This window comes from Myotis nattereri (genome assembly GCF_964212035.1).
Source record: "Myotis nattereri genome assembly, chromosome: 1".
Taxonomy (NCBI): domain Eukaryota; kingdom Metazoa; phylum Chordata; class Mammalia; order Chiroptera; family Vespertilionidae; genus Myotis; species Myotis nattereri.
In genome coordinates, this window is record NC_138075.1 from 140,956,376 (window position 1) to 140,983,625 (window position 27,250).

Here is a 27,250-nt window from a genome sequence, read left to right on the forward strand (position 1 = left end):
GCTTTATTTTGAAAAAGTATGATTCCTTTCTATGAATTCCTACTATTTATTTTCATTTAATCCTTATTGTATAAAAATCAATGCACTTCTAACAGTAACACGTAATAAAAACCATATCATTTCTCATTAACTTTTTATTTTTAACTTAGATTTACAATAAACTGAAAAGATCATTAAAAAAATATCATCGTTGTCAATTTAAAAGTTTAAATGAAGTTCATATTAAACAAAGCAGTAACACTATAGCCTATAATAACATCTTTATTTATATATACAAGAACTGTGTGCAAAGTGCTTTTCAAACTATAAAATAAGACTTTGGAATAGGATACAAAGAGTTAACCCTAGGAATTAGTATTCCCTAATGAATTCCCTTGTAATGAATCACAACTGCTTACTTTCTTAATTTGCATTTTATTTCTTTATATACTAAAAAAAAAGCCACCATTTTTGATACCAGATTGATATCTAATTTTTAAAAATAATCCATGATTCATGGATCTAAACTTTTTCCCTAAATTGAGGAGTTTTTAAAATATTAGTCCTGGCCGGTGTTCTCAGTGGTTAGAGAATCAGAGCAGGCACCTAAGGGTCTTGGGTTTGATTCCTGGTCAAGGGCACATACTTGGGTTGCAGGTTCGATCCCAGGCCCCAGTTGGGGTGTGTGAGAGAGGCAACCAATCAAGGTGTGTCTTTCACATCGATGTTTTTCTCTCTCTTCCTTTCTCCCTCCCTCCCTCCTTTCTATTCTCTCTAAAAACCAGTAGGAAAATTATCCTCAGGTGAGGATTAACAAAACAAAAAAAAAGACACACAATCATATTAGATCCCTCTCTAGGGACACATTTTAATTAAGATGGGATTAAAAAATAAACATCAAGTTACATGAAAGGAAAAAAAGAGTCTTGGGAAAAGCAAATTGTATTCTTATACATTTTTCTTCAGGCAAACAAAGAACCACCCTCCATAAAAGAGATGTATTACTTTCTCTCTTATTGCAAACACTCTGAACACATGATGCTAAATCCAGTTTTATACATATCAAGAATGCTTAAAACATTTGCTACTAAACCTTTAAATCAAAGATACCTTTAAAGTACAAAGTATATCTAAATAAGCAGATAGACAGGAAAAATAAGTCCAACCTAGCTGGTGTGGCTCAGTGGTTGAGTGTTGATGCATGAACCAGGAGGTCATGGTTCGATTCCCGGTCAGGGCATATGTCCGGGTTTCTGTCTCTATCCCTGGTAGAGGGCGTGCAGGAGGCATTGGATCAATGATTCTCTCTCATTATTGATGTTTCTATCTCTCTCTCCCTCTCCCTTCCTCTTTCTGAAATCAACTAAAAAATTATTTTTTAATTCCAAACAAAGTTGTTAAAGATCTAAATTACAGTCTTCTTTCTAGTTTAAATGTGAGAGGTAGAGGAGAGAAACTTAAATTTGCATTAATGGGATATGCCTTATTCATATGGAAGTACATAGCCTGTTAGCTTACAAATCCTTTTAATATCCCTATGAAATAGGCATTTATCAAATATTATACCCCGACAAGAAACTGAGGCACTAAGAGGTTAAGAGTCCAGGCTGGGTAGTTTACCAGTTGCAGAAAAGTAATTTTCATGTGAATCCTTTTTGACCTTTGTAAAAACAGTATAAATAAGGTCTTTCATTTTATATTTCAAAGCACCTGATGAAGCAGAAACAAGATATACTCAGTTAAAGACAAATGATTACAAAGGAATAAATGTATAGGATTTAATAAAAATCTTATTAATGATCTGCAGGCTCAGAATAAACTTTCATACCTTAAGCCCATTCTTCATCTTTCCCATCAGAAAGTTATGTCTATTCTGTGAATCATTTGTAAAAACTAAGCCTCTTATATAGGGCTCTAGTTTATAATAATGTTGTTTGAACACTAAAGTCAGAGCTGTGAACACCCAACAAAGATCATAGAAGTTTTCCACTTCTTGACATGACAATTCAGTGACTAAGATATAAAGTCAATTTAATCTACTTGAAATTTACTTATGGTTTGCATTCTTTCTCATATTTAATTTAGAAAATTAAAAATACCCAGTTATAAATCTAATCTCATTATCACAACTGTACCTAAGCAGCTTATATTTCTCTACAGGAGATAATCAGGTAAACATGTTACCAAACAATAATTAATAATTTAATGTCCTTCAAGTTCAAGGGTAGAGGAAATCTATGTATGCTTATAACCTAGTTGAGATTGATTATTCAAGTATCAGCAATATTAGTCCTTAAAATGTTATCATTGTGTAGTGCAAAATATATATGTATATATGTACACAAACCAAAGGATTGGACAACAAAAAGCAATGTAATAATCACAAACTAGGATTTTCTTGTGATTCCACAATCCATTTCCTTCCAAGGTCATCCAGGCCTAGTAGTCTTCTTGAGTAAAATACCATTTTCTTCAGTTCAGTTTTCTTTAAAAAGAAAGTAAAAACCAATTTCCTATGTATAAAAACGCAACCTGAATATGAAACACACCCCATGCCAAAGAATTCTCTAACATAATCCTAACATTCAAATTCAAAATAAAAACATAAACCCACAAACGATCCTTATAAACTTATTTCATGTCACTTATAGTTCAATAGGAAAGATCTAATTGCAAGTGCTGATATTATCAAATGGTTTATAATAAATAATTTAAATATATATTCCTCCTCCCACAGCTTCTAAATTCTCAATCTCTTCTAGTTGGCTATTACAGTTCAGATTTTTTTACATTATTTAATAATTTATGAAATTGGAAAGGCTGTTAAACAAAATAGCTTAATAAAATGACAAGTTGACAGATGTACAACCTGGACTATTAATTAATATATATTATGTATCTGTTACATTTTGGGCACTGTGCCAGGCACTGGGGATTTAAACATAAATGAGGCAGGCTCTCAACCCTCAAAAGACCTCTTAGTTTAATTGAGGGGGGGATATATATAAACCAACAATTCAGATATGTATAATGCAATGGTTTTAATGATAGCAGAGTGAATGAGGTATCAGAGAATTGGTGGGCTTATTATCACAAGACACAACAATCACATGTGATCTGAGTTCTGAGAAAGATTCCCCAAGCTGTAATTAAAATCTCTATACCCTCCCAGCACTCAAGATGCCAAAATGGCTGAAACTGTCTCAGCACAGATTTATTCCTCTCCTCTGTGGAAATGTTCATATACAACCCCTTTGGCGGAAGTGATATTTTAAATAATCAGGTCATTCCTTATCCTGGAACAAATCTTCTTAGTTATACCTCCTTGGCAGGAGTGACATTTTAAGTAATCAGATCAACCCTAGCTGGTTTAGCTCAGTGGATAGAGCGACGGCCTGAGGACGGAAGAGTGCCGGGTTCAATTCCGGTCAAGAGTATGTACCTTGGTTGCGAGCTCCTCCCCGGCCAGGGCCCTAGTGGAGGCACATGCAGGAGGCAACCAGTTGATGTGTTCCTCTCACATTGATATTTCTCTCTGTCTTTCCCTCTCTCTTCCATTCTCTCTGTAAATCAATAGAAAAATATCCTTGGAGTGAGGATTAAAAGTAAATAAAATAATAATAATAGCAATAATCACATCAATTTTCATATAACTCATGGCATAAAGAAAAAAGGCCCCTGCAGGAATAAAACTGTAGGTGGTTCTAAAGACTCAAGTGCCTGAGCAAGTTTTTAGCAGACATGTTAGCTGGAAGGTGCTTGAACAGTTAGCAAGATTTATCAAGAACCAGTGTAATGCAGATTACTACACGAAGTCTTTTGCAGCCTGGCTGGTGTGGCTCAGTGGTTGAGTGTGGACCTATGAACCAAGAAGTCACTGGTTCGACTCCCGCACGTGCCTTGGTTGCGGACTCAATCCCCAGTGGGGGCCGTGCAGGAGGCAGCCAATCAATGATTCTCTTTGATCATTGATGTTTCTATCTCTCTCTCCCTCTCCCTTCATCTCTGAAATCACCTCTGAAAAAAATAAAAATATTTTTTTAAAAAGTCCTTGGCAGCTCTTCCCTCTTGTGGCCATCGTAGAAGCACCAGCAGTCAAAATGAAGTTCAGTCCCTTTGTGACTTCTGACCAGAGCTAGAACCATAAAAGGCATTTCAATGCACCTTCCCACATTTGAAGGAAGATTATGTCTTCTCCTCTTTCTAAAGAGCTGAGAGAGAAGTACAATGTTCAATCCATGCCCACCAAAAGGATGATGAAGTTCAGGTTGTTCGAGGAAATTATAAAGGGCAGCAAATTGGCAAAGTAGTCCAGGTTTACAGGAAGAAATATGTCATCTACATTGAACCAGTGCAACAGGAGAAAGCTAATGGGACAACTGTTCATGTGGGCATTCACCCCAACGAGGTAGTCATCACTAGACTAAAGCTGGACAAAGACCACAAAAAGATCCTTAAACGTAAAGCCATATCTCACCAAGTAGGAAAGGAGAAGGGAAAATACAAGGAAGAAACAATTGAGAAGATGCAGGAATAAAGTAATATTATATACAACTTTCATTAAAAATTTAAAATGAAAAAAAAAAAAGCCTTTCCAGATTTATCAACTTAGTCTATAAATCCTAATCTTCTACATTATTCTATGACAGTGGAGAAATAGAGTGGACATCACTCTCTTTAGAACTTTAGAACGTTTTTCAGCCTTTTAATGAAATCTCTCTCTCCTTTTTTTTAAATTAACTTGCAAAATGCAGGGTATGGTGTGATAGGGAAGAAAATATACAAAAAACAACAAATAAGGGAATAGGAATAAAATTCTGCCCTAGCCCACTGAACTCTACTCTGGTTGTACTGCTGAGATTCTTTTTCCTCCTCAGAAGCACGGGCCTGCCTTTTTGGGCCGGTACCATCTTCACCAGGCCCCACTGAAGAATGTTTCTCCTGAGATCCTCTCCACCCCTGCCTAATTTGGGGTGATTATTTTTTTAAGAGTACGTTTATTGAAGCTGGGGACAGTGAAACAAGGAAGGGCTTAAGATAAAAGAAGCAACAAGAGAGAGCCTAGGCAGGGCTGCTTTGACTCACCAAGAAGTAAAAGTCACAAGGACAGAAGTGAGCCAAGGTGGGGCTGCTATTGGCTCACTGGAAAGTCAGAGAAAAAGGGGCTGTGAGGACTGGGTCAGGGGGTTAGCCCAGAAGAAGTTGCCAATGCCCATTGCTCCCCTGGTCACAAGTCTCCAAGTCTTCTAGGGACCTTTAGAGTTTTAGGATAAAGAGACTTCACTCAAGCAGGTGTTGTCCAATGGTTAGAATGTTGGCCTGCACATCGAAGGGCTGCCAGTTCGATTCCTCGTCAAGGATGTATACCTGTGGTACAGGTTTGATTCCCCGGCACCAAATAAGGCACGTTTTGGAGGCAACCAATCATCTCTTTCTCTTTCACTCCCTCCCTCCCTTCCTCTCTCTCTAAAAATCAATGGAAAAAAATATCCTTGAGAGAGGATTAACAACAAAAAAAAAACCACACAAGAAAATTCACTTGAAAAGGAGATTCAAGTGGGTGTGCTACAAGGAGGGCTTGCCTTTCCCAGGTTTGTGTGTGTGTGTGTTTTAATATATTTTTATTGATTTCAGAGAGGAAGGAAGAGGGAGAGATAGAAACATCATGATGAGAGAGAATCATTGATCGGCTGCCTTCTGCATGCCCCTACTGGGGATCGAGCCAACAACCCAGGCATGTGCCCTTGACCAAAATCGCAAAATCGAACCTGGGAACCTTCAGTCCTTAGGTCGATGCTCTATCCACTGAGCCAAACCAGCCAGGGCCCTACCTAGTTTTTAATGACTATGTTTCTACTGAAAGCTCAGTATTTCCAAAGAAACTATATGACAGCAAATTTATTAATCTGAGCAGACTGAGAAAGAAAAATAGTCAGAAAAAGTAATACATTAAGAATAGTCATTTGGACTTAACAGGTCTGCTTTTAGTATTTAAGTCATAGATAATTTATTATTATTATCATTATTACTATTATTTTCCCTTTTTCAAATTTTATTTTTTTCACATTTTATTTTTTTTAAATATATTTTATTGATTTTTTACAGAGAGGAAGGGAGAGGGATAGAGAGTTAGAAACATCGATAAGAGAGAAACATCGATCAGCTGCTTCCTGCACACCCCCTACTGGGGATGTGCCCGCAACGAAGGTACATGCCCTTTGACCAGAATCGAACCTGGGACCCTTGAGTCCGCAGGCCGACGCTCTATCCACTGAGCCAAACCAATTAGGGCTATTTTTTTTACATTTTAATTGTATTTCTTTTTAAAATATATTTTTATTTATTTCAGAGAGAGGAAGGGAGAGGGAGATAGAAATAGAAACATCAATGATTAGAGAGAATTATCAATTGCCTGACTCCTTCATGGTCCCTACTGGAAATCAAGCCCACAACTCAGGCATGTGCCCTGACCAGGAATCAAACTGTGACCTCCTGGTTCATGGGTCGACGCTCAACCACTGAGCAACACCAGCTGGGTACATTTTAATTGTACTTTATTTTTTCCATTACCTTTTATCACCTCTATGCCCTCTTCCACCCCCACCCTCACTTTCCATCCCACTCATGGATAATTTTAATAGCAGAATTATGAGGTTAGGTAACTGGGGAGAGGTGGCACTACAGGAGACTGTTCAGGGCCGATTTTTGAACAGGTTTGCAAGTATTCTTCATCTTCATATCACATACAGAAAGAAGATTTTTCTAATCCACTGCAAAGTAATGTGAGAAATCTCTTTTACTTTTAAATTTACATTCTTCTATCCTAGGGGGTGTGGAGAGGGTTCAAGCAGTGGACCTTATTACTATTAATGTTAAAAAAAATGTTTTAAAGCTCACTACAAAATAGCCATTTATGTTCCATATGTATAGGATTATCTCAGTGTGTCTATTTGAGTCCAGATGCACATTTATTAGATAAAATTAAAGCTTTTTCATATCCTATGGCACTTCAGTTTGCCATCCTGCCAATAGTGAGCTTCAGCACACAGTTCCGAAAGCTTACTACATACACACACTGTAGTAGGGGATGAGGTACAGGATGGTCCCTATTATGAGTAGGGCAAATCATCTCCTGCTCACACTTTTCCCTTCCTAACAGGATTCTTGATCTTCCTTTTCATCTCCATAAAAGACCTAGTGAAAGGGCAAGGGCTATGCCCTCTATCTTGCCCTGGATCCTCCATGTTGGGGCAGAGGCAGAGGAGTGCCTTCTTCCCGGAGGTCCAGGCCCCTGCTGGCCACGCCCGGGAACAAGACCCAACTTGGCGCCTGGCCAATTGGAGGGCCTACAGTCAGCTCCCCTCCCCTCACTATTAAAGCCCTGATTTTCTCCTGAGTAGCACTCGGTTTCCAGTCGCTGCGTCGACTGGAGGCCCGGGTCGGGTTAGCTAACTCAATAAAGGACCTTCTGCTTTTGCATCGGACTGGCTCCCTGGCGTGGTTTCTTGGGGATCTTGAATTCTGGGCATAACACTAGCTCCTCCAAACCATACACACTGGTCTCTAATCTTTATTCCTGAAACGTCAGATTAAATATTGTTAAACCCTGCCAGATCAAACCTTGCCTAAATCCTCCTAAGGCAAAAATTTATTTCAAAATCAAACATGGCTCTATCTCGAACCCCAGTTAATTTGTTACATATATAAGCAAATAATACATAAAAACACTATATTTCATCCAAATGCAGTCACGTAGTGCTATATAACTTGCAATTTGGAAGAACTAAACACCTAACATACAACAGAAAATTTGATAAAAATTCAATAACAACAAAGTAGAAAATTAAAAATAGGGGAAAATGTCTTCATTCAGAGACATCTATAAATAACTGAAAGGGATATTTAGGAGAAATTGTGTATACATCTACTGGTAAAGAATATTTTTAAAATATAATTTTAGAAAAACTGCTATTTTGGGTGACTGCTGAAGCAAAGTATAGTTTGCTTTTTCAGCCTTTAATAAAGTGACAAGATGCTTTAATCTTGGACATAAATTATTAACCAAAGTAAGTTTTTTGTCTTATGCCAAATTTCTCTACTCTCCAACTCCCACTTTCTACATAGGAAACATGAAAGGGAACTTTGAAATGCATTGCAAACTATGTAAACACCTGGCTTTAGTGCCACTGTTCCCTGCAGCTTAAATTCCTGCATGTTGAAAAGGTTTGGTTCTTTTTTCTTCCTGTTATCAGGGAAATCAGAATTTAAAACATTGTTTAGCCAACCACTGTAGGAGAAATGTAAAACGTATTAAAGAAGAAAGGATTTAAAGTAAGGTCTATATCTTAACAACTGAAATGACACATACACAAGAGAAGCAGGAAGGGAGTAAATAATATTGGGAAAGCAAATTATGCCTCTGAAATCCTACTAAAGTTTTTCAAGTGGACAGGTATATCAAAAAGTGTATTTGGTTCATTTGGGAACATAAAGCAGAGAACAAAGAAGACTGAAACAATTCACCTAATGTCACAAGCATTTCAGTTTCTCTACTATAAAATATAAAGAGCCCTAGCCAGATTGGCTCAGCAGATAGAGCACTGGACTGCGAACTGAAGGGTCCTGGGTTTGATTCCGATCAAGGGCACATGCCAAGATTGTGGATGTGCAGGAGGCAGCTGATCAATGATTCTCTCCCATCACTGATGTTTCTATCTCTCTCTCCCTCTCCCTTCCTCTCTGAAATCAATAAAATATCCTCAATAATAAATGCCTAATATGCAAATTGACCAAACAGCAGAACAACCAGTGGAACAACTGGTTGCTATGATGTGCACTGACCACCAGGGGGCAGATGCTCAATGCAGGAGCTACCCCCAGCCCATAGGCCCCAGGCGAGCCAAGGGAGGTGACTGGCAGCAGTGGGGAGCAGGGCTGGTGAGTGTAAAACATCAGGCCGGCCAAGGCGGGTGCCAGCAGGAGCCCCCTGATCACCTTGCAGGTCACCCCAAAGATTGGTCCTGATTGCCGGCCAGGCCTAGGGACCTTACCCGTGCACGAATTTCATGCACCGGGCCTCTAGTCTATAATAATAAAAGTGTAATATGCTAATTAGACAGGATGTCCTTCCAGACATCCTTCTGGAGTGACCTTCTGGGTGAAGCCGGGGCTGTGAGGGAAGCCCAGGCCACAGGTGTGTGCTGGTGGCTGGAGGATGCCCAGGTCCCGGGTGCCAGAGGGAAGCCAGTGCCAGCAGCCAAAGGAAGAAAGACCCACTCTTGCATGAATTTCATGCATTCGGCCTCTAGTATTTAAATACACACACACACACACACACACACACATACACACACATATACTAGAGGCCCAGTGCATGAATTCTTGCACCTTAAAAGGAACTATGGGCCGTGAGGCTGCAATGGGCACAGGAGCGGGTCTCGGCCCATCCTCCACGCCCCTGCCCGGCCCCTCCTACGCGGCCCCTGGCCCCCTGTCTGCCAGCAGTCTCATTCCCACCACTGCCACTCCCACGCTCTGACAGTGCCGGCCCTGCTTGCACCCGCTGAAGGCATGGAGCAATTGGGGCCAGTGCCAGAAGCGGGTGTGAGCGGCAGCTGCTGCCCTGATCACCCCTCAGGAGCAGGGGGAGGTAGAGAAGCCCTCAGGGGCAATCAGGGCCGGCAGCCACTGCTTGCACCCACTGATGGCGCCAAGCAATCAGGACCGGCTGGGCACCAGCAGTGGGTGCGAGTGGTGGCTCCAGCACCAGCAGTGGGTGCAAGCAGGGCCGGTTCCAGCAGCAAGTGCGAGTACCGGATGGGACCATGGCACATGGGAGCAAAGAATTTTCAGTAACCACCAGAGGCTCGCCCCAATGACAGCGACCAGCACCCTGCCTTGGTCTGGCAGTTCCACTCACCTACTTCACCATCCTGCTGCAACTGACACCCGCCATGTTCCACGCATACCCCATGGTGGTCAGCACACGTCATAGCAACCAGTTGTTCCAACGTTTGGTCTATTTGCATATTAGCCTTTTATTATATAGGATAACTGGAGCATTTATACTAGTGTCTGATAATCCCTTCATAGAGAAGGGCAAATGTTTGGTTTTTGCTTTTGTTATCAAATGCAGTAATTAGAAACTTGGGTTCTTTGGTAGAGGAACAACGCACCCATTATTATGTAAACCTACATATTTTTTAAAATTTATTTCTGCTGCACTCAAAATCTTATTATTAAGTTCCCTATTTCTTTTCCCCATCTGTTGTCACTTAATGGAAAATGGTGACAAAATACAAAAACATAATCAGTGAGGCCAGCAGTGAGGTAAGCAATTTCCTATGGGCCCATCCATGGAAAGTAACTCAGTTTATATAGTGCCCAAAAAAGTGCTTTAAGGATTTTCTTGAACCCAAGAGTTTTGGCCTCAGGTATTCCTAACCTAGATAATCTCAGAGCACTTTCAAGAATTGCAATCTCTTATTCTCAGATTTATCTCAGTTACCTCCTAGCATCCCAAACTGGAATTCCTGGCCCTCAAATAAGAATAATCCCTATTTCTAGAGAATGTTCAACTACAAGCTGAGCATTTTCTGAAAATCAATATCTATATTTCAAAGGTATAGAGAGCATGCAGGGTTTTTTTGTTTGTGTTTTTACCTATCTGTTGTCCTTTTTTTTTTTTCTTTAATCCTCACCTGAGGATATTTTTTCCATTGATTTTTAGGGAGAGTAGAAGGGAGGAAGAGAGAAACATCGATGTGAGAGACACATTGATTGGCTGCTTCCTACACCTGCCCTGACTGGTGCGGCGATCAAACCTGAAACCCAGGTATGTGCCCTTTACTGGTCCAAGGGCTGACACTCTAACCCTCAGCAAAACTGTCCAGGGCTCCATTGTCCTTTTTATTAGTAAAGGGCCCAAAATAAAGATCAGACTTCAAGAACATTGCTTCTTCATAACCCATAAAAGTAAGCCTATAACCATTTTGTTATTGCTGCTTAAATCAAAGGTGCATAAATCCACCATATACTCTCAAGTGAAAAAAGGCTTAAGTCCAACAAGTACCTAGAAACCCACCATGTATCATTTCCAAAATAATTTCAATCTCACGATCAGTACAACATTCAGTATGACAATATATCCATGAAATGGGCCTATCCATTTAACTGCAGCTAAAGGCTCTTCTTTATTAAGAGTTTATGCACCACTTTGAATTATAAAACTATAATATTACCTTCTCCTTCTTTGGTAATATAAATACACCAACCACTGGGCAATAAAAGGCCATATGATAGCAAAGGTTAATGCACCAGGAGACATCTCGAAGGGCCACCACGATGATCTCTAACAAAATAAAATAAGCTGGTCAGCAATCTATTACATAGTGTATGTATGAACTTAAAAACAATTCACAATTCTGAAACCATATAACTAATAATAAATCACCTGATAAAGAGAGGAGGATAATCTGGATTTCAGACAATAATTTGGCAAATAAACTTTCAGGAATAGTTCAGACTTAAACAAACACAAAATAAATATATGCTTTGAATTTCAAAGTCCTAAAGGGTAGATGTCTGGAATTCTTTAAGGGCTTAATATAATCTAAATGAACTGTAACTTACTTGAAACCCTGGCTCATAGATTTAAAAAAGATTTCTTACCTGTGAGGGAGGCAGATTACTAGTCTGTAAGGTTGATGATTTTGCCTATAAATACAAATGAAAGTGATTTAGCTTTGATAAATAAGAAAAATACAATGATTTTTCTTTTTTTAAAATATATTTTTATTTATTTCAGAGAGGAAGGGAGAGAGAGATAGAAACATCAATGATGAGAATCATTGATCAGCTGCCTCCTGCATGCCCCTACTGGCGAGCTCACAACTCAGGCATGTGCCCTTGCAAGGAATCAAACCCGGACCCTTCAGTCCACAGACCAACACTCTATCCTCTGAGCCAAACCAGATAGGGCTACAGTAATTTTTCAATTTCCTATCTTAAAAACAAAACTGAAATTAGTTTATTCTCTCTTCTTCTGTTGTGATTTGATTATCCTGAAAACCATATTGACCAAATGACAAGGTCCCTAGCATTTTTTAAGGTCCCTGAACTTACTAGCCTAATAAATACTTTTGACGTTTTATATTTTAAATTTTAGAAATTATCAAAATCTTAAGTTGCCCAGATGGTGTGGCTCAGTAGGTTGACCGTTGAGCTATGAACCAGGAGGTCCCAGTTTGGTTCCCAGTCAGGCTGGATCCCCAATAGAGGGCACACAGGAGGCAACCAATCGATGATTCTCTTCATCATGGATGTTTCTATCTCTCTCTCCCTCTCTCTTTCTCTCTGAAATCAATAAAAACGTTTAAAGCAACAATAACAACAAAAAACCTTAAATTAACCTAAACCATTACTTATTTTACATTTTTATTTAATTACCTAATCAACTTTTCTCATGCATTTATGGATTTTTTTTTTTAATATATTTTATTGATTTTTTACAGAGAGGAAGAGAGAGAGACAGAGAGTTAGAAACATCGATGAGAGAGAAACATCGATCAGCTGCCTCCTGCACATCTCCCACCGGGGATATGCCCGCAACCCAGGCACATGCCCCTGACCGGAATCGAACCCGGGACCCCTCAGTCCGCAGGCCGACGCTCTATCCACTGAGCCAAAGCGGTCTCGGCAATGGATTTTTTTAAAAATATATTTTATTGATTTTTTTACAGAGAGGAAGGGAGAGAGATAGTTAGAAACATCGATCAGCTGCCTCCTGCACATCTCCTACTGGGGATGTGCCCGCAACCCAGGTACATGCCCTTGACCGGAATCGAACCTGGGACCTTTCAGTCCGCAGGCTGATGCTCTATCCACTGAGCCAAACCGGTTCCGGCAAATTTATGGATTTTTTTATTTTAAAAATATTTTTATTGACTTAGAGAGAGAGGAAGGAAAAGGGAGAGAGAGGGAGAGAGAGAAAGTATCGATGTGAGCAAAAAAATCCGCTGCCTCCTGCATGCCTCCTACTGAGGATCAAGCCTGCAATTTGGATATGAGCCCTAACTGGGAGTCGAATCTGCAATCTTAAGGTGCACCAGACAACACCCAACCAACTGAGCCACACCAGCCAGGGCTATTTATTGATTTTTAGAGAGAAAGAGGGAAAGAAAGGGAAGAAAGAAAAAAATATTGATTTGTTGTTACACTTATGCATACATTGGTTGTTTCTTGTATGTGCCCTGATGGATGATCGAACTCACAACCCTGGTGTATCAGAATGACGTTCTAACCAACTGAGCGACCTGGCCAGTTGGTTAGAAATCTTTAATTTCCATACAATCTACCAATTTACAAACACACTTGAGAACTGCAGTCTTCATCATTAATTAAAAATGTAAAGATTAGCTCTGACGAGTATTGCTAAACAGTTAGAATAGCCCATGGACCAAAGGGTCTCAGGTGTGATTCCCAGTCAAGGGCACGTGCCTAGGTTGCAGGATCGATCCTGGGCCCTGGTAAGTGTGCATGAGGGAGAAAGCAATATGTTTCCCACTCATCAATTTTTTTCTATCTCTCCTCCTCCCTCCCTCTCTCCCTTCCACTCTCTCCAAAAAATCAATGGAAAAAGTATATCCACAGGTGAGTATTAACAACAACAAAAAATTGTAAAGATTACATAAATGATATCCAAAGATATGTTTTGGAACTCCATAATAAGTTATAGCAAAAGAGATATTGATAGATTTGAAAAATGTATTATTAGTGTTATAGGTTTTAACTTTTTTCCAGCTTCATTTAGGTATAATTGACAAATAAAATTATATATATTTAAAATATACAACTTGAAGATTTGATATACGTATACATTAGGATAGGCATGGCAAACTTGCAGCCAGTTGGCCACATGCCTCATATAAATGAGGCATTAGGAAATGATTACCATACTCAAGTTAATTAACACCTCACATAATTACCTTTGGGGGGAGTATTGTAGGTTTTTATTTTTTTCTTATTTTGTAATATATTTTTTACTTCAGTGAGGAAGGGAGAGAGACAGATAGAAATATCAATAATGAGAGAGAGAGAAAAAATAATAATAATGAGAGAGAATCACTGATTGGCTGCCTCCTGCACTGGGGATGGAACCTGCAAACCAGACATGTGCCCTGACCAGGATCGAACTGGTGACGTCCTGGTTCATAGGTTGATGCTCAGCCACTGAGCCAGGGTGGTCGGGCATATTGCAGGTTTTTTTAATGAGAAGTATATATTAAGGAGAAAAATTTGAAACTAATTTAGGAAACAAAGCTCATCCCAAACACAAGTTTCTTTAGGCTAGATGTTAGAAACTTATTATTCCAGTTTCTCCATTAATTATAACTTCAGAGAAATGGTATAAAGATTAATGAGATCATTCATTGATTCATTCAATAAAAATTTACTGAGCATCTATTATGTAGTAGTCACTATTCTGGGCATTGAGCAAAGTGACAGAAATCGCTGACCTAATGAAGCTTATATTCTAATGGAAGGCTACAGGTAATAACAAATAAATCAGTAAAATATACTGTATGTCAGGTAGTGATAAATGTCATAAAGAAAAATAAAACAGAGAAGGGAGATGAGACATATTGGAGGAGGGAAAGCTTAGAAGCAGGAGTGGCCCAGGAAGGCTTTGCTGAAATTTGAGCAAAGACCTAAACAAAGAACAATTGTAAGCTATGTGGGTAACTTCTGTGCAGAGAGAACAGCAAGTGCTAAGACCCAGGGTGGGAGGGAGCCTGCTGCTGGCAAATGTGTGTGGCCCAGTATGACTACACCTTACAGGTAAAACTAACTTAATTTTCTCTGGATGCTGCACTAAGTCTTCAGACCATTAAGGTGTTAAAGAAGTTACAGTTCTAGTATACTCAAGCTGCAAATGTGGAAACAATCCAGAAAAGGAAAAGATTTTTATAACGTTCTTGTAATAGTACCTTGCAGGCATAATAATATCTAACCAAGAAATTCACTTTAATGGCACTTCTCCAGGCTTAAGAAATAGAAGTATCGCTTCTCGGCCTTTTGGCTAAGATCAAGTGTAGTATCTGTTCTTATCAGTTTAATATCTGATACAAAAAAAAAAAAAAGAAAGAAAGAGAAGGTAGTTCTAACCAGTTTGGCTCAGTGGATAGAGTGCCAGCCTGCGGACTGAAGGGTCCCAGGTTTGATTCCGGTGAAGGGCATGTCCCTTGGTTGCAGTAGGGGGTGTGTAGGAGGCAGCTGATCAATGTTTCTAACGCTCTATCCCTCTCCCTTCCTCTCTGTTAAAAATCAATAAAATATATTTTTAAAAATGTTTTTTAAAAAAAGAAATAGAGGGTAGATTTACAAAGTTGAGCTCGCAGGTATCTGATGATTTATCCAAGGTCCCATAAGTCAATATGATTTAGAAAGGAACTCAAGGTGAGCAAATCAGCAACTACTAACAAATACTAAGACAGAATCAGAATAAATGCAACTATAAGTAAATTTTTTTTCTAAGTAACAAATGCTCTGGAAAGGCAAATGAAGATTCCCAAAGGCACTTGCTAACAACTAAGAAGTAACTGGCAATCTATATATATCAGGGGTCCTCAAACTTTTTAAACAGGGGGCCAGTTCACTGTCCCTCAGACCTCTGGAGGGCCGGACTATAGTTTTAAAAAAAACTATGAATAAATTCCTATGCACACTGCACATATCTTATTTTTAAGTAAAAAAACAAAACGGGAACAAATACAATATTTGTATTTGCATGTGGCTCGCGGGCCGTAGTTTGAGGACCCCTGATATATATAAAAGCCTAAGCGACCATAACGATAGAATGACTGGTTGCTATGACGCGCACTCACCACTAGGGGGCAGACGCTCAACGCAGGAGCTGCTCCCAGCCCACAGGCTCCGATCACCAGTGGAGCCTGCCTGCCAACCTCCTGGTCCCTCCCCCTGGCCAGCAGTCCCTGATTGCCTGATTGGGCTGGGCCCCCGGGCTGGGACGGGGAACCGGGGGAGTGGGTGGTGGCAGATGTGGCCCCTTTCCCAGGGGGGCCAAGGGCCAGCTCCCTCCTCGGGGCCAGCAGCCAACCTCCTGGGTCCCTCCCCTCGTCCCTCCCCTGGCCAGCATGCCCCAATCAGCCTGCTGCCCGTCTGCTGCAGTGGTAGTTGGTCCTTCCCCACAGCCGGCAGGCCTCCAGCAACCTCCCAGTTCCTCACCCTGCCGGTAGGTCCTGATGACCTGATCAGGGCCTGTTCCCGGGAACTGGGGGTGGGTGGCAGCAGACACGGGTGGTGAGGGAAGGAGGAGGGGGGAGGTGGGGAGTCGGGGAACCTGATCGGCCCTGATTGCCAACCAGGCCTAGGGACGCCACCTATGCAAGAATTTCGTGCACAGGGCCGCTAGTACTTATATAATAAGCACCATAATTTTTTGCTTTAATGATATTTATCCATATATACTGTTAAAGGAAAAACTCAATGATACTTGTCAAAGAGAGAGAAACATTGATTTGTTGTTCTATTTATTTATGCATTTATTGGTTGCTTCTTGTATATGCCCTGACCAGAGAGTGAACCCCAACTTTGGCATATTAGGACAAATATTAGCTCTAATCAACTGAGCTAACTGGCCAGGGCTAAAATTGTATTTTTTTTTTAAATATATTTTATTGATTTTTTACAGAGAGGAAGGGAGAGAGACAGAGAGCTAGAAACATCGATGAGAGAGAAACACCGATCAGCCGACTCCTGCACATCTCCCACTGGGGACATGCCCGCAACCCAGGCACATGCCCCCGACCGGAATCGAACCTGGGACCCTTCAGTCCGCAGGCCGACGCTCTATCCACTGAGCCAAACCGGTTTCGGCTCAAATTGTATTTTTAATATACTTAAAAGAATAAAATATCCAGAGAATTGCCCTGGCTGGGCTATTTACACAAATTTTCATTCATACAAATGAATTATGCAAAATTTAAGGGGGAAAGTCCTTAATCTGTCAGAATCTTTTTTTAAAAAGACAAGGACCCCATCCAGCCAGTGTGGTACAGTTGATTAGCATCAGTCAACCAAGAGGTTGACAGTTTGATTCCTGGTCAGGGCATATGCCCAGGTTGTGGGCTCGATCCTCAGTAGAGGGCATGCAGGAGGCAGCTGATCGATTATTCTCTCTTAGCGTTGATGCTTCTATCTCTCTCTCTCCCTCTCCCTTTCTCTCTCAAGTCAATGTAAATGTTTTTTTAAAAAAATACAATTAAAATGTGAAATAATAATAAATTATCCATGAGTTAAAATACTAAGAGCAGACCTGTTAAGTAAGTCCAAATGACTACTCTTAATGTATTACTTTTTGTGACTATTTTTCTGTATCAAGTTTGCCCAGATTCATAATCATATAGTTTCTTTGGAAATACTGAGCTTTCAGTAGAGAGGCAGTAATAAAACCTGGGTAGGGAAAGCCCTCCTTGGGGCACACACATTTGAATCTCCTTTTCGAGTGAATTTTCTTTCTTTTTCTGTTTTGTTAATCCTCACCAGAGGCTATTTTTTCCATTGATTTTTAAAAAAATATATTTTATTGATTTTCTACAGAGAAGAAGGGAAAGGGCCAGAGAGTTCAAAACATCGATGAGAGAGAAACACCGATCAGCTGCCTCCTGCACACCCCCTACTGGGGTTGTGCCTGCAACTAAGGTACATGCCCTTGACTGGAATCGAACCTGGGACCCTTCAGTCTGCAGGCCATCGCTCTATCCACTGAGCCAAACTGGTTAGGGCTTCCATTGATTTTTAGGGAGAGTGGAAGGGAGGGAGAGAGAGATAGAAACATCAAGGAAAGAGAAACATCACACTAATAAATGTGTCTCTCTCACATCGATGTTTCTCTGTCTTCTCCTCTCTCACTCTCTCTAAAAAGATCAATGGAAACATATCCTTGGGTAAGGATTAACAACAACAAAAAGAATCAGTAACTTAATATATCTTTACAGCATTTTAAAAAAAGATTTTATTGTTTTATTGATTTTTAGAGAGGAAAGGAGAGTGAGAGAGAGAGCAAAACATTGATGTTAGAATGGAACATTGATGGGCTGCTTCCTGCACATCCCCAGCCAGGGATCAGGAATTGAGCCCACAACCCAGGCAAGTCCCCTGACTAGAAATTGAACCGTGACCTCCTGGTTCATAGATCAATGCTCAACCACTAAGCCACACCAGTCAGGGCTCTACAGCATTTTTAAAAGAGGTCAAGATAGAGGACAATGCTTACTACAAAAGAATGAGTCTTTCATGATGAACTCTCCGGCATTAGTATGATCTATTTATTAGTTACTTAAATTAAACTATTTTTAAAGTTCTTATTCTTCTACCACCAAGCAACCTATCCTTCCTCCAAAATGGTACTGCTAATTTTTACACTAAAATTTTACTATTATTTTAACTGGCATTTAGCTTTTGGGTCAGTTTGAAGTAATAGTTTCGAAAGTAGGTCCTATTTATTTATTTTTTAATCATTAAAATACATTGATTTCTGTAAATTTGATCAATATAGATTATACAGTTTCAAAACATCAACAAGTAGACAATAAACTTGGAAGCTTACCTGTGAAGCTGTTAGTGTTTCCAGTTTATGAAGTCTCTGAAGGACGTTCTGCATGTCCTCCTGCAGTCGCATGAGCACAAGAGCAATCTGCTCATTGAGGCTGCCTCTTGTTCCTCTATCTGAACCCCAGCGTTCCCCATCACCTCCACTTCCCATTTGCCGACCCTTGGTTCCTTCGCTCAAATGTTGCATCCTATGTCCTATTTTAAGAGAACAAAAGAGGTTAGTTGTAAGTTATTCCTGTAAAAGTAGAAATAGTGTTTTATTCATTTTCCTATTATTTAAGATCTAACTCTCCTAAGTGGAGTGGGAGCAATCAGGAACTACACAAAATAAATTACTGGGGTCAAAGAATAGATACGTACACTTCTATTTATATTGATATATTGTTGGATTTTTTTAAAAAATATATTTTTATTGATTTTTCACAGAGAGGAAGGGAGAGAGATAGAGAGAGTCAGAAACATCGATGAGATAGAAACATCGATCAGCCGCCTCCTGCGCATCCCCCACTGGGGATGCGCCCGCAACCCAGGCACATGCCCTTGACCGGAATCGAACCCGGGACCTCTCAGTCCACAGGCTGACGCTCCATCCACTGAGCCAAACCGGCTTCGGCTATTCTCAGATTTTTGTTTTAAGGTTTTATAATGTACTTAATATACTAGTACATGACTAAATGCATATAATTCACAAATGATATATACATATCCAGGGTGCATTCTCAAAAATTCTTTACTAAAAGTAACAAGATTGAAAATATTTGAAGACTTTCTTCAGAGCATTAAAAACTATATTAAATGGCTATATTTCCCTTTCTGGTCACTGTAAGTCTCTCAAGTGATTTAAAATGCTTTTCTTGGCATTTGCTGGTTTGGCTCAGTGGATAGAGCATGGTCTTGTGGACTAAAGTGCTCCAGGTTCAATTCCAGTCAAGGGCACATACCCAGAGCTGCATGCTTCATCCCCAATAGGGGGCATGCAAGAGGCAGCCGATCAATGATTCTCATTAATGTTTCCATCTCTCTCTCCCTCTCCTCCTCTCTGAAATCAATAAAAAATATATATATTAATAATAATAAAATAAATAAAAACAAAAAATGTTTTAAAAATAATATAAAAATAAAATGCTTTTCTTATTATAAATTCCAATTTTATAAATATTAAAATCTCATTACTATAAAAATGTTACTATATATCCATTTATTTTTTTCTATGCATATATTTACAGAATTTACCCCTTATACATGATTTTGTATCCTACTTTAAAAAAATACTATAAACATTTATAATCATTGAATTTTATTCCAAAAACATTGAAATGGCTGCATAAATTCCCTAGTAAGACATGAAGTAATTTATTCAATCTTATTATCTACTTTTGGATAGGTATGATCAATTCAAATTTTTGCAATTACAAATAACATTGAAATAAATGTCTTTGTATATAAATTCTTGTCTAGATTTCTGCTGATTTTTTTAGGACAGAAAGATCTGAAGAAGAATTACTGGGTCAAGGGTTAACAACTCTGTGGAGGTTCCTCACGAGTGTTGCCAAGCTATTTTTTAGAAAGGCTGAGATGTTCTGTACTGCAATGTATAAAAGGTACCACCATGCTACCCTACCTTTGCAGAAATGAAATACTTTAAGTTTTTACATTTGCTAATATAATGGGTAAGTTTTGCTTGTTTTTTGTTTTTTTTGTTTTTAATATATTTTATTGATTTTTTACAGAGAGGAAGGGAGAGGGATAGAGAGTTAGAAACATCAATGAGAGAGAAACATCGATCAGCTGCCTCCTGCACACCCCCTACTGGGTATGTGCCCGCAACCAACGTACATGCCCTTGACCAGAATCGAACCTGGGACCCTTGAGTCTGCAGGCCGATGCTGTATCCACTGAGCCACAGCGGCTAGGGCTGCTTGTTTTGTTTTCCACAATAAACCGAAAATTATCTACCTCATTGCCCTTCAGCATCCTGGAACCCTAAAGCAGCAGTATTCACAAAATCATGTCTTAATTTGTTTTATGTAGGTTTTTTTCAACCAAATTCACAGATAATCCTTTACTGTTTTATGATCTCATAAAATTAAACAGGGATTTTCCTTTTATTTTAGGTGTACAACATAATGATTTGGTATTTGGATATACTGCGAAATGATCACCACAATAAGTCTAGTTAACATCCGTCACCATATGTAGTTACAGATTTGTTTTCTTGTGATAAGAACTTTTAAGATCTATTCTCTTAGTAATTTTCAAATATATAATATAGACTCATTTAACTGCAGTCACATTGTATATTATGTCCCCATGATTTATTTATTTTATAACTAAAAGTTTGTACCTTTCAACTACCTTCACCCATTTTGCCCTCTTTCCACCTCTGGGAACCACCAATCTGCAATTTGTTCTCTGTATTTATGAGCTTGTTTTTGTTTGTTTATTTTCTAAATTCCACATAAGTGAGATAACATGGCATTTGTCTTTACATTAATTCTCTTTTTTTTTTTTTGACAATACCTATTCATTCCTTACTATGAACAACTATTTACTTTTCTTCCCCATTCAACTATTACCTCATCACAATATTATTCTTTTTTCTTTTTTTAAAATATATATTTCTTTATGGAGTTCAGAGAGGAAGGGAGGAGAGAGAGATAGAAACATCAATGACAAGAGGGAATCACCGATGGGCTGCCTCCTGCACACCCCCGACCGGGGACTGAGCCCACAACCCAGGCATGTGCCCCTAACCAGAATCGAACCTGGGACCCTTCAGTCCGCAGGCTGATGCTTTATCCACTGAGCCAAGCCAGCCAGGGCCACATTATTATTCTTAATGCTTACTTTTTTATTGTTAAATATTATTTTATTTGTTGTAACATTTTATGTATCTGAGTTGTCAACGTTAAATGATATCTTTTGACTTAAGTGAAAAAATGTAAAAAAGACAAAGAATTTTAATTTTTATCAAAAGTAAGTAAAATAAGCATCAGCACAGTTGGAGGAACTGCTAAGTGACTACTCAGGGAGTGAAAGTTGGCTGCCTCAAAAAATTGCATAAAAGATATAAATATAGAAATGCCCCCTCCCCATATTTTTTAGAGAAAACACCACTATGCCTTGTGGAATAGAAGGAGAGAACTAGAAATTTTAAAAAATGGTCAGATGTTATGTACAGATAACTTTTAACATTGCCTTTATAAAGTGATAGTTGTAATGTTTTTCCAATCTAGAACCTACCATTTTGCTAATTAGGTTATAAAGACAGCAAAAAAAAAAAAAAGAAAGAAAGAAAGAAAAAGAAAAAGAAAAGAAAGAAAGAATACACACCTCTCCCTCTTCTGACATTAGAGAATTCCTCATTTTCTCCACCCCGTTTCTCAGGGTGTGGCGCTCCACTGTTACTTCTGCCATCTTCTCCTCCATGCTTTACTTCACCTTTTCCTTCGACTGCTGCCACCTGCATCTCCCCAATGTTGCCATTTCCAGGAGAAATTTGAACATCTTCAGGAAAACCAGAATTTTCCAAGGGCTTATTGGGATCACCACCCAAGTAATATCGATATGGTCCATTGTTTGATGTAAAGCTATCTAAAGACTACAAATTTAAAACAAGACTTAATTAAAAAGCTACAAACACAAATTATATACCACAAAGTTTTCTTGTTAATAGATTACTATTTTTATTTTAAAAAATTTCATGTTATTATGAAAGTACATAAGACACTGGGGGATAGGGGAGGCTAGGTGACTGTCTAGGGCGGGGGGGGGGGAAATGGACACATATGTAATACTCTTTGTATTACTTTAAGCAATAAAAAAATAAAATAAAATAAATAAAATGTGAATATATTTTTAAAAAAATAAAATTCTTCAATTCATATTCTGCCTCCTATATGTAGGGAAAAAAATGGGATAGAAATGAATCATCCATGAACAAAGAATTGAGAAATTATGGCAATAAATTGTTCTCATGAGTTACTCATTCATCCAAGAAACATTTAAATGTCTACTTTAGCCTAGTTACTATGCTAAACAGTAAGGATAAATATGAAAAAAAAAAAGAGAATCTCTGCAAGAGGCTTCTACTCTTAGCAAAAGAGAGAATATTATTATAACATAGTTTGATATGTATAATAAAAAAGATATACAAAGGCTGTTATAGGAGCTCATACTGGGCTTGGTCAGGACAGCCTTCCTGGAAGAAATGATATGAACTAAAACTTGAAGAACAACATAGGGAAGAGGTGGCCATGTAAAGGTGGAGGTCCCAAGTCAGGGAGCCCTTGGGGCCAGGAGAGCTGGATGAAGCAAGGAACAGATTGTCCCCTGGAACCTTCCGAGAAGCACAGCTCTGCTGATAACTTGATTTCAGATTTCAAGCCTCCCTATACTTCTAGAACTATGAGATAATAAATTTCTTTTGTTTTGTGTAAAAATAAACCCCCACAAAACTTTAAGAACAGATGAGTATAAGCCAATTCCAAAGTGTGGTAATGATGACAGCATGTACCAATAACATAGTAGTGGGATAGAGGATGATTTGAGAACTTTTGAGATTACAGAATCCAAAGGACTTGAAGACTGAATGTGGGGAGAAAGGGAAAGGAAAAGACTACATGATTTGTGAAACCCATCAAAAGAAACAGAGGATAAGGAGATTCAGGGGACAAAAAGAGACAATGGTGTGGTTATAGATAAGTAAAAACATTGAGATTCCTAAGCAAGATGTCTAATAGGGCAGTTAGAATTAAGAAGAGAGATATAGCTTGGAGATATCACTTTGAGAGTATTTAGCATGTGACTGATGGTTAAAACCAAGGTAGTAATAATTAGGAATATATGCCTGAAGAACACCAAATTTAAGAGGTCAACAAGAGGAAGAAAAACTCACAGAGGAAGGTTACAAAGGACCTTAGCAGTATAAAAAGAAGCTCTTAAAAAATGGTGTAATGGAAGCCAAGAAAATATTTTCAAGGACAAAGTAGCTAATATTGTTTAATGATATTCAAGTGAGATGGGAAATGTAAAGCATCCATTCAAATTAGCAACAAACAAACAAACAAAAATTAGCAACAAAGTCATGATGATACATATCTGAAGAGAATCAATATCATGAATGAACACAACCAACAGAAAGCCTGACTATAAAGGGGAGGAGGGAGATAAGACAATATTTAGAAGGCATCAGAAGGTTCAGAGAGTCTTTTCTTTTAAAGATGGAAGAAGTATAATAGCTTGAGAAAAAAAAAGAACCAGAAGAGGGACATTGGTTGGGAATAGTCTGGAAGGTATAAAAAATGAAGGTTCCCAAAGAGGTGAGAGAAAAAATAATACATTTTAGAGAAATTGGCTTGAGGTGGGAAGGTGACAAAGACTGAATGGGTGTAGCTTAGAGTCAGTAAGTCAAAGATGTAAGTGTCCAGGCGTGAAGTTGGAGTAACAACCTAAGAGCTGCTATCTTCTCAGTGCAGCAGAAAACAAATTTACTTTATGAAAGCAAGGAAAAGGTGAAATGGGACTAATAAATATCAATCCCCTACCCACACCTCTCATTCTGGTAGAACTCTAGCTCCTTATGCGTTAGGTGCTACTCAAAGTGTGGTCTGCAGACCAGCAGCATTAGCATCAACTGAAAGCTGATTAAAAATGTAAATTCGTGGGTCCCATCCCAGACCAATGAAATGAGAAAACCTGGGGTTCAGGCCCAAGCATCTGTACTATCACGAGCTCCCCATTAAAATTTGAAAAGTACTGCTTAATAGATAAGAAGAATGTATAAAAGAAAGGGGAAAGAAAAAAATCTAAAATGTTTCTCTCTCTTATACTCTTATCTTAGAAATCTAACTCACCTGATAAAATTGCAAATATTCTACTGGTATGCATTGGTTTTCTGGTTTGAAATATCAGAAATATAGATATGTATATTCATTTATTTATTTTTATTTGTTTATTTATATATATAATATTTCATATCTTCAAATATCAATTTCCGTTTCAGAACAGTACTTCCAAACCATTATCTATTCCTTCCATTAAGTGGTTATTCTAGAACAGCGGTTCTCAATCTGTGGGTCGCGACCCCTTTGGCGGTCGAACGACCCTTTCACAGGGTTGCCTAAGACCATCCTGCATATCAGATATTTACATTACTATTCATAACAGTAGCAACATTACAGTTATGAAGTAGCAACGAAAATAATTTTATGGTTGGGTCACAACATGAGGAACTGTATTTAAAGGGCCAGAAGGTTGAGAACCACTGTTCTAGAACATGGTTTGTTTTCAGCTTCTGCAAAGTAGTAACTGCTGATAATTTGATCTTTTAAAATCTCAACCTTTGCCCTTGCTGGTTTGGCTCAGTGGATAGAGCATCAGCCTGCAGGCTGAAAGGTCCCGGGTTTGATTCCGGTCAAGGGCACATACCCAGGTTGCAGGCTTGATCCCCAGTAGGTGGTGTGCAGGAGACAGCCAATCAGTGATTCTCATCATTGATGTTTCTATCTCTCTCTCTCCCTCTCCCTTCCTCTCTGAAATCAATAAAAATATATATATTTTAAAAAGAGTGAGCTTAGCCCTGACCCATGTTGTTCAGTGGTTACAATGTCAGCCTGTGCACCAAAGAGTCACTGATTCGATTCCCAGTCAAGGGCATATACCTAGGTTGCTGATTCCATTCCCAGCCCTGGTCAGGGCACATGCGGTAGGCACCCAATTGATGTCTCTCACATCGATGTTTCTCTGTCTCTGTCTCTGCCTCTCTTTCCCCTCTTACCTCCCTTCCACTCTTTCTCTCTAAAGATAAATGGAAAAAAAATCCTCAGATGAGGATTAACAAAAACAAATGAACAAACAAACAAAAGAGAATGAGTTTAAATTAAAAATAGGTCAGATAATAAAAAAGATTTTAATTATACTAGCAGATTGACTAATACCTCAATGGATAAAAAATAGATGAAGCTTTGAGGACAAAATAAATAATGACTCTTCATGTTATTCTAGAAGTCAAAAGAAAGTACAGTAGCCGAAACCGGTTTGGCTCAGTGGATAGAGCGTTGGCCTGCGGACTGAAGGGTCCCAGGTTCGATTCCGGTCAAGGGCATGTGCCTGGGTTGCGCGCATATCCCCAGTGGGAGATGTGCAGGAGGCGGCTGATCGATGTTTCTCTCTCATCGATGTTTCTAACTCTCTATCTCTCTCCCTTCCTCTCTGTAAAAAATCAATAAAATATATTTAAAAAAAAGAAAAGAAAAAAGAAAGTACAGTAAAAGGAACTCATTATAAAGTGATAACTGAACTATAGAACAATAATAATGATGGTGTAATTGTACATAGAATATAAGTGAATTCAATGTTCTCGTGGAAGAAGGAAAAAAAGGAAAGAAAACTATTACAGAAGCAACATGAGAAACAAACATTCTACAGACCATAATCTTATTTTTAAACTTTTTATTATGGAAAATTTCAAACATACTAGAGTACCAATCACTGTTTCAACAATTATCACTTCAGGGCCACTCTTTTTTTTTTTTTTTTTAATATATTTCTTTATTGATTTAAGAGAGGAAGGGAGAGGGAGGAAGAGAGAGAAACATCAATGATGAGGGAGAATCATTGATTGGCAGCCTTCTGCCCAGCCCCTACTGGGGATCAAGACTGCAATCCAGGCATGTGCCCTTGGCTGGAATCGAACCCGGTACCTTTCAGTCCACAGGCCAACGCTCTATCCACTGAGCCAAACCTGCTAGGGCCAGGGCCACTCTTGTTTTATTTTACCTATGACTCCCATGCTCATCCCCAGTGAATTATTCTGAAACAAATCCTAAATATCATATTATCAGACTAAATGCTTTATTGCAACATGATAAATACAATAAGTACACAAAATTTCAAAAAATATAGTTTACTCTTGTTATGTATATTGGGCTAGGAACATGCTTAATTGCTACATTCAAGAGGAAATTATAAATTTTTTAGAAGTACTTTTTTAAGTGGTAAAATAATAAGAAAAAGAAAATCTTCAAATCATAATAGGCAAAAAATAAATGTGGTATTAGTTGTTCGTTCACAAATAGAACTTGGAAAAACAACTTGATTCTTAAGGATTCCAAAATTGATCATAGAAATTACATACATTTTTTAAAGTACCCACCTAAAAAATTGTGGGTGACAACTTATAATTAATCTGCTCTTAGTGAGGATGGATGATGTGGTAGGGCTGCATCGTATCTAAGAAGTTTCCCTTCAAGAACGGACATCTGCATTAGGGTTTAAAGGATGTGAAAGAGTAAACTCTGTGTATGTGGCAATGAATGGTGGATTACATTCCAGCAAAATGAATGCAAAGATGCTGGTGCTGGAAGAAAGAAGGGGAGATGGGGTGGCATATTAGAGCAGGGGTGGGGAACCTTTTCCTGCCAAAGGCCACTTGGATTTTTTTAACATCATTTGCAGGCCATACAAAATAGCAACTTTAAAAAAGCCTGCTATATTTGGTTAAATATTTAAATAAGTCACTCCTAATGCCTTGGCAGGGCCAGACCAAATGATTTTGCGGGCCTTATTAGAGGAACAGAGGGAAGGCTAGGGTAGGTATGAGCAAAGTCCAAACATGAGAGTGGTGTGAACAGAGGCC

The 27,250-nt window shown here is 38.8% G+C and overlaps 1 protein-coding gene and 1 pseudogene across 6 annotated transcripts in view; one reads left to right on the forward strand and one right to left on the reverse strand.

Moving 5' to 3' along the window:
• Nucleotides 1-817: 817 nt before the first annotated feature.
• ACBD5 (acyl-CoA binding domain containing 5) overlaps nucleotides 818-27,250 on the reverse strand; it is a 59,962-nt gene continuing 33,529 nt past the window's right edge. For 4 of the 5 annotated variants that reach the window (XM_081104202.1, XM_081104201.1, XM_081104200.1 and 1 more), the window contains 4 exons: nucleotides 21,946-22,213; nucleotides 18,608-18,807; nucleotides 11,650-11,694; nucleotides 10,195-11,329 (listed from right to left, as the gene is read on the reverse strand). In XM_081104202.1, the coding sequence (XP_080960328.1) occupies nucleotides 11,216-11,329; nucleotides 11,650-11,694; nucleotides 18,608-18,807; nucleotides 21,946-22,213 (627 nt within the window). In that variant the 3' untranslated portion in view covers nucleotides 10,195-11,215. Of the gene's footprint in view, nucleotides 2,465-10,194; nucleotides 11,330-11,649; nucleotides 11,695-18,607; nucleotides 18,808-21,945; nucleotides 22,214-27,250 lie in introns of those variants that run through there. The other variant, XM_081104198.1, reaches the window with a different exon arrangement.
• On the forward strand, nucleotides 4,044-4,538 carry LOC308528569 (large ribosomal subunit protein uL24-like; annotated as a pseudogene). The gene has a single exon. The product of its transcript is annotated as a large ribosomal subunit protein uL24-like (transcript).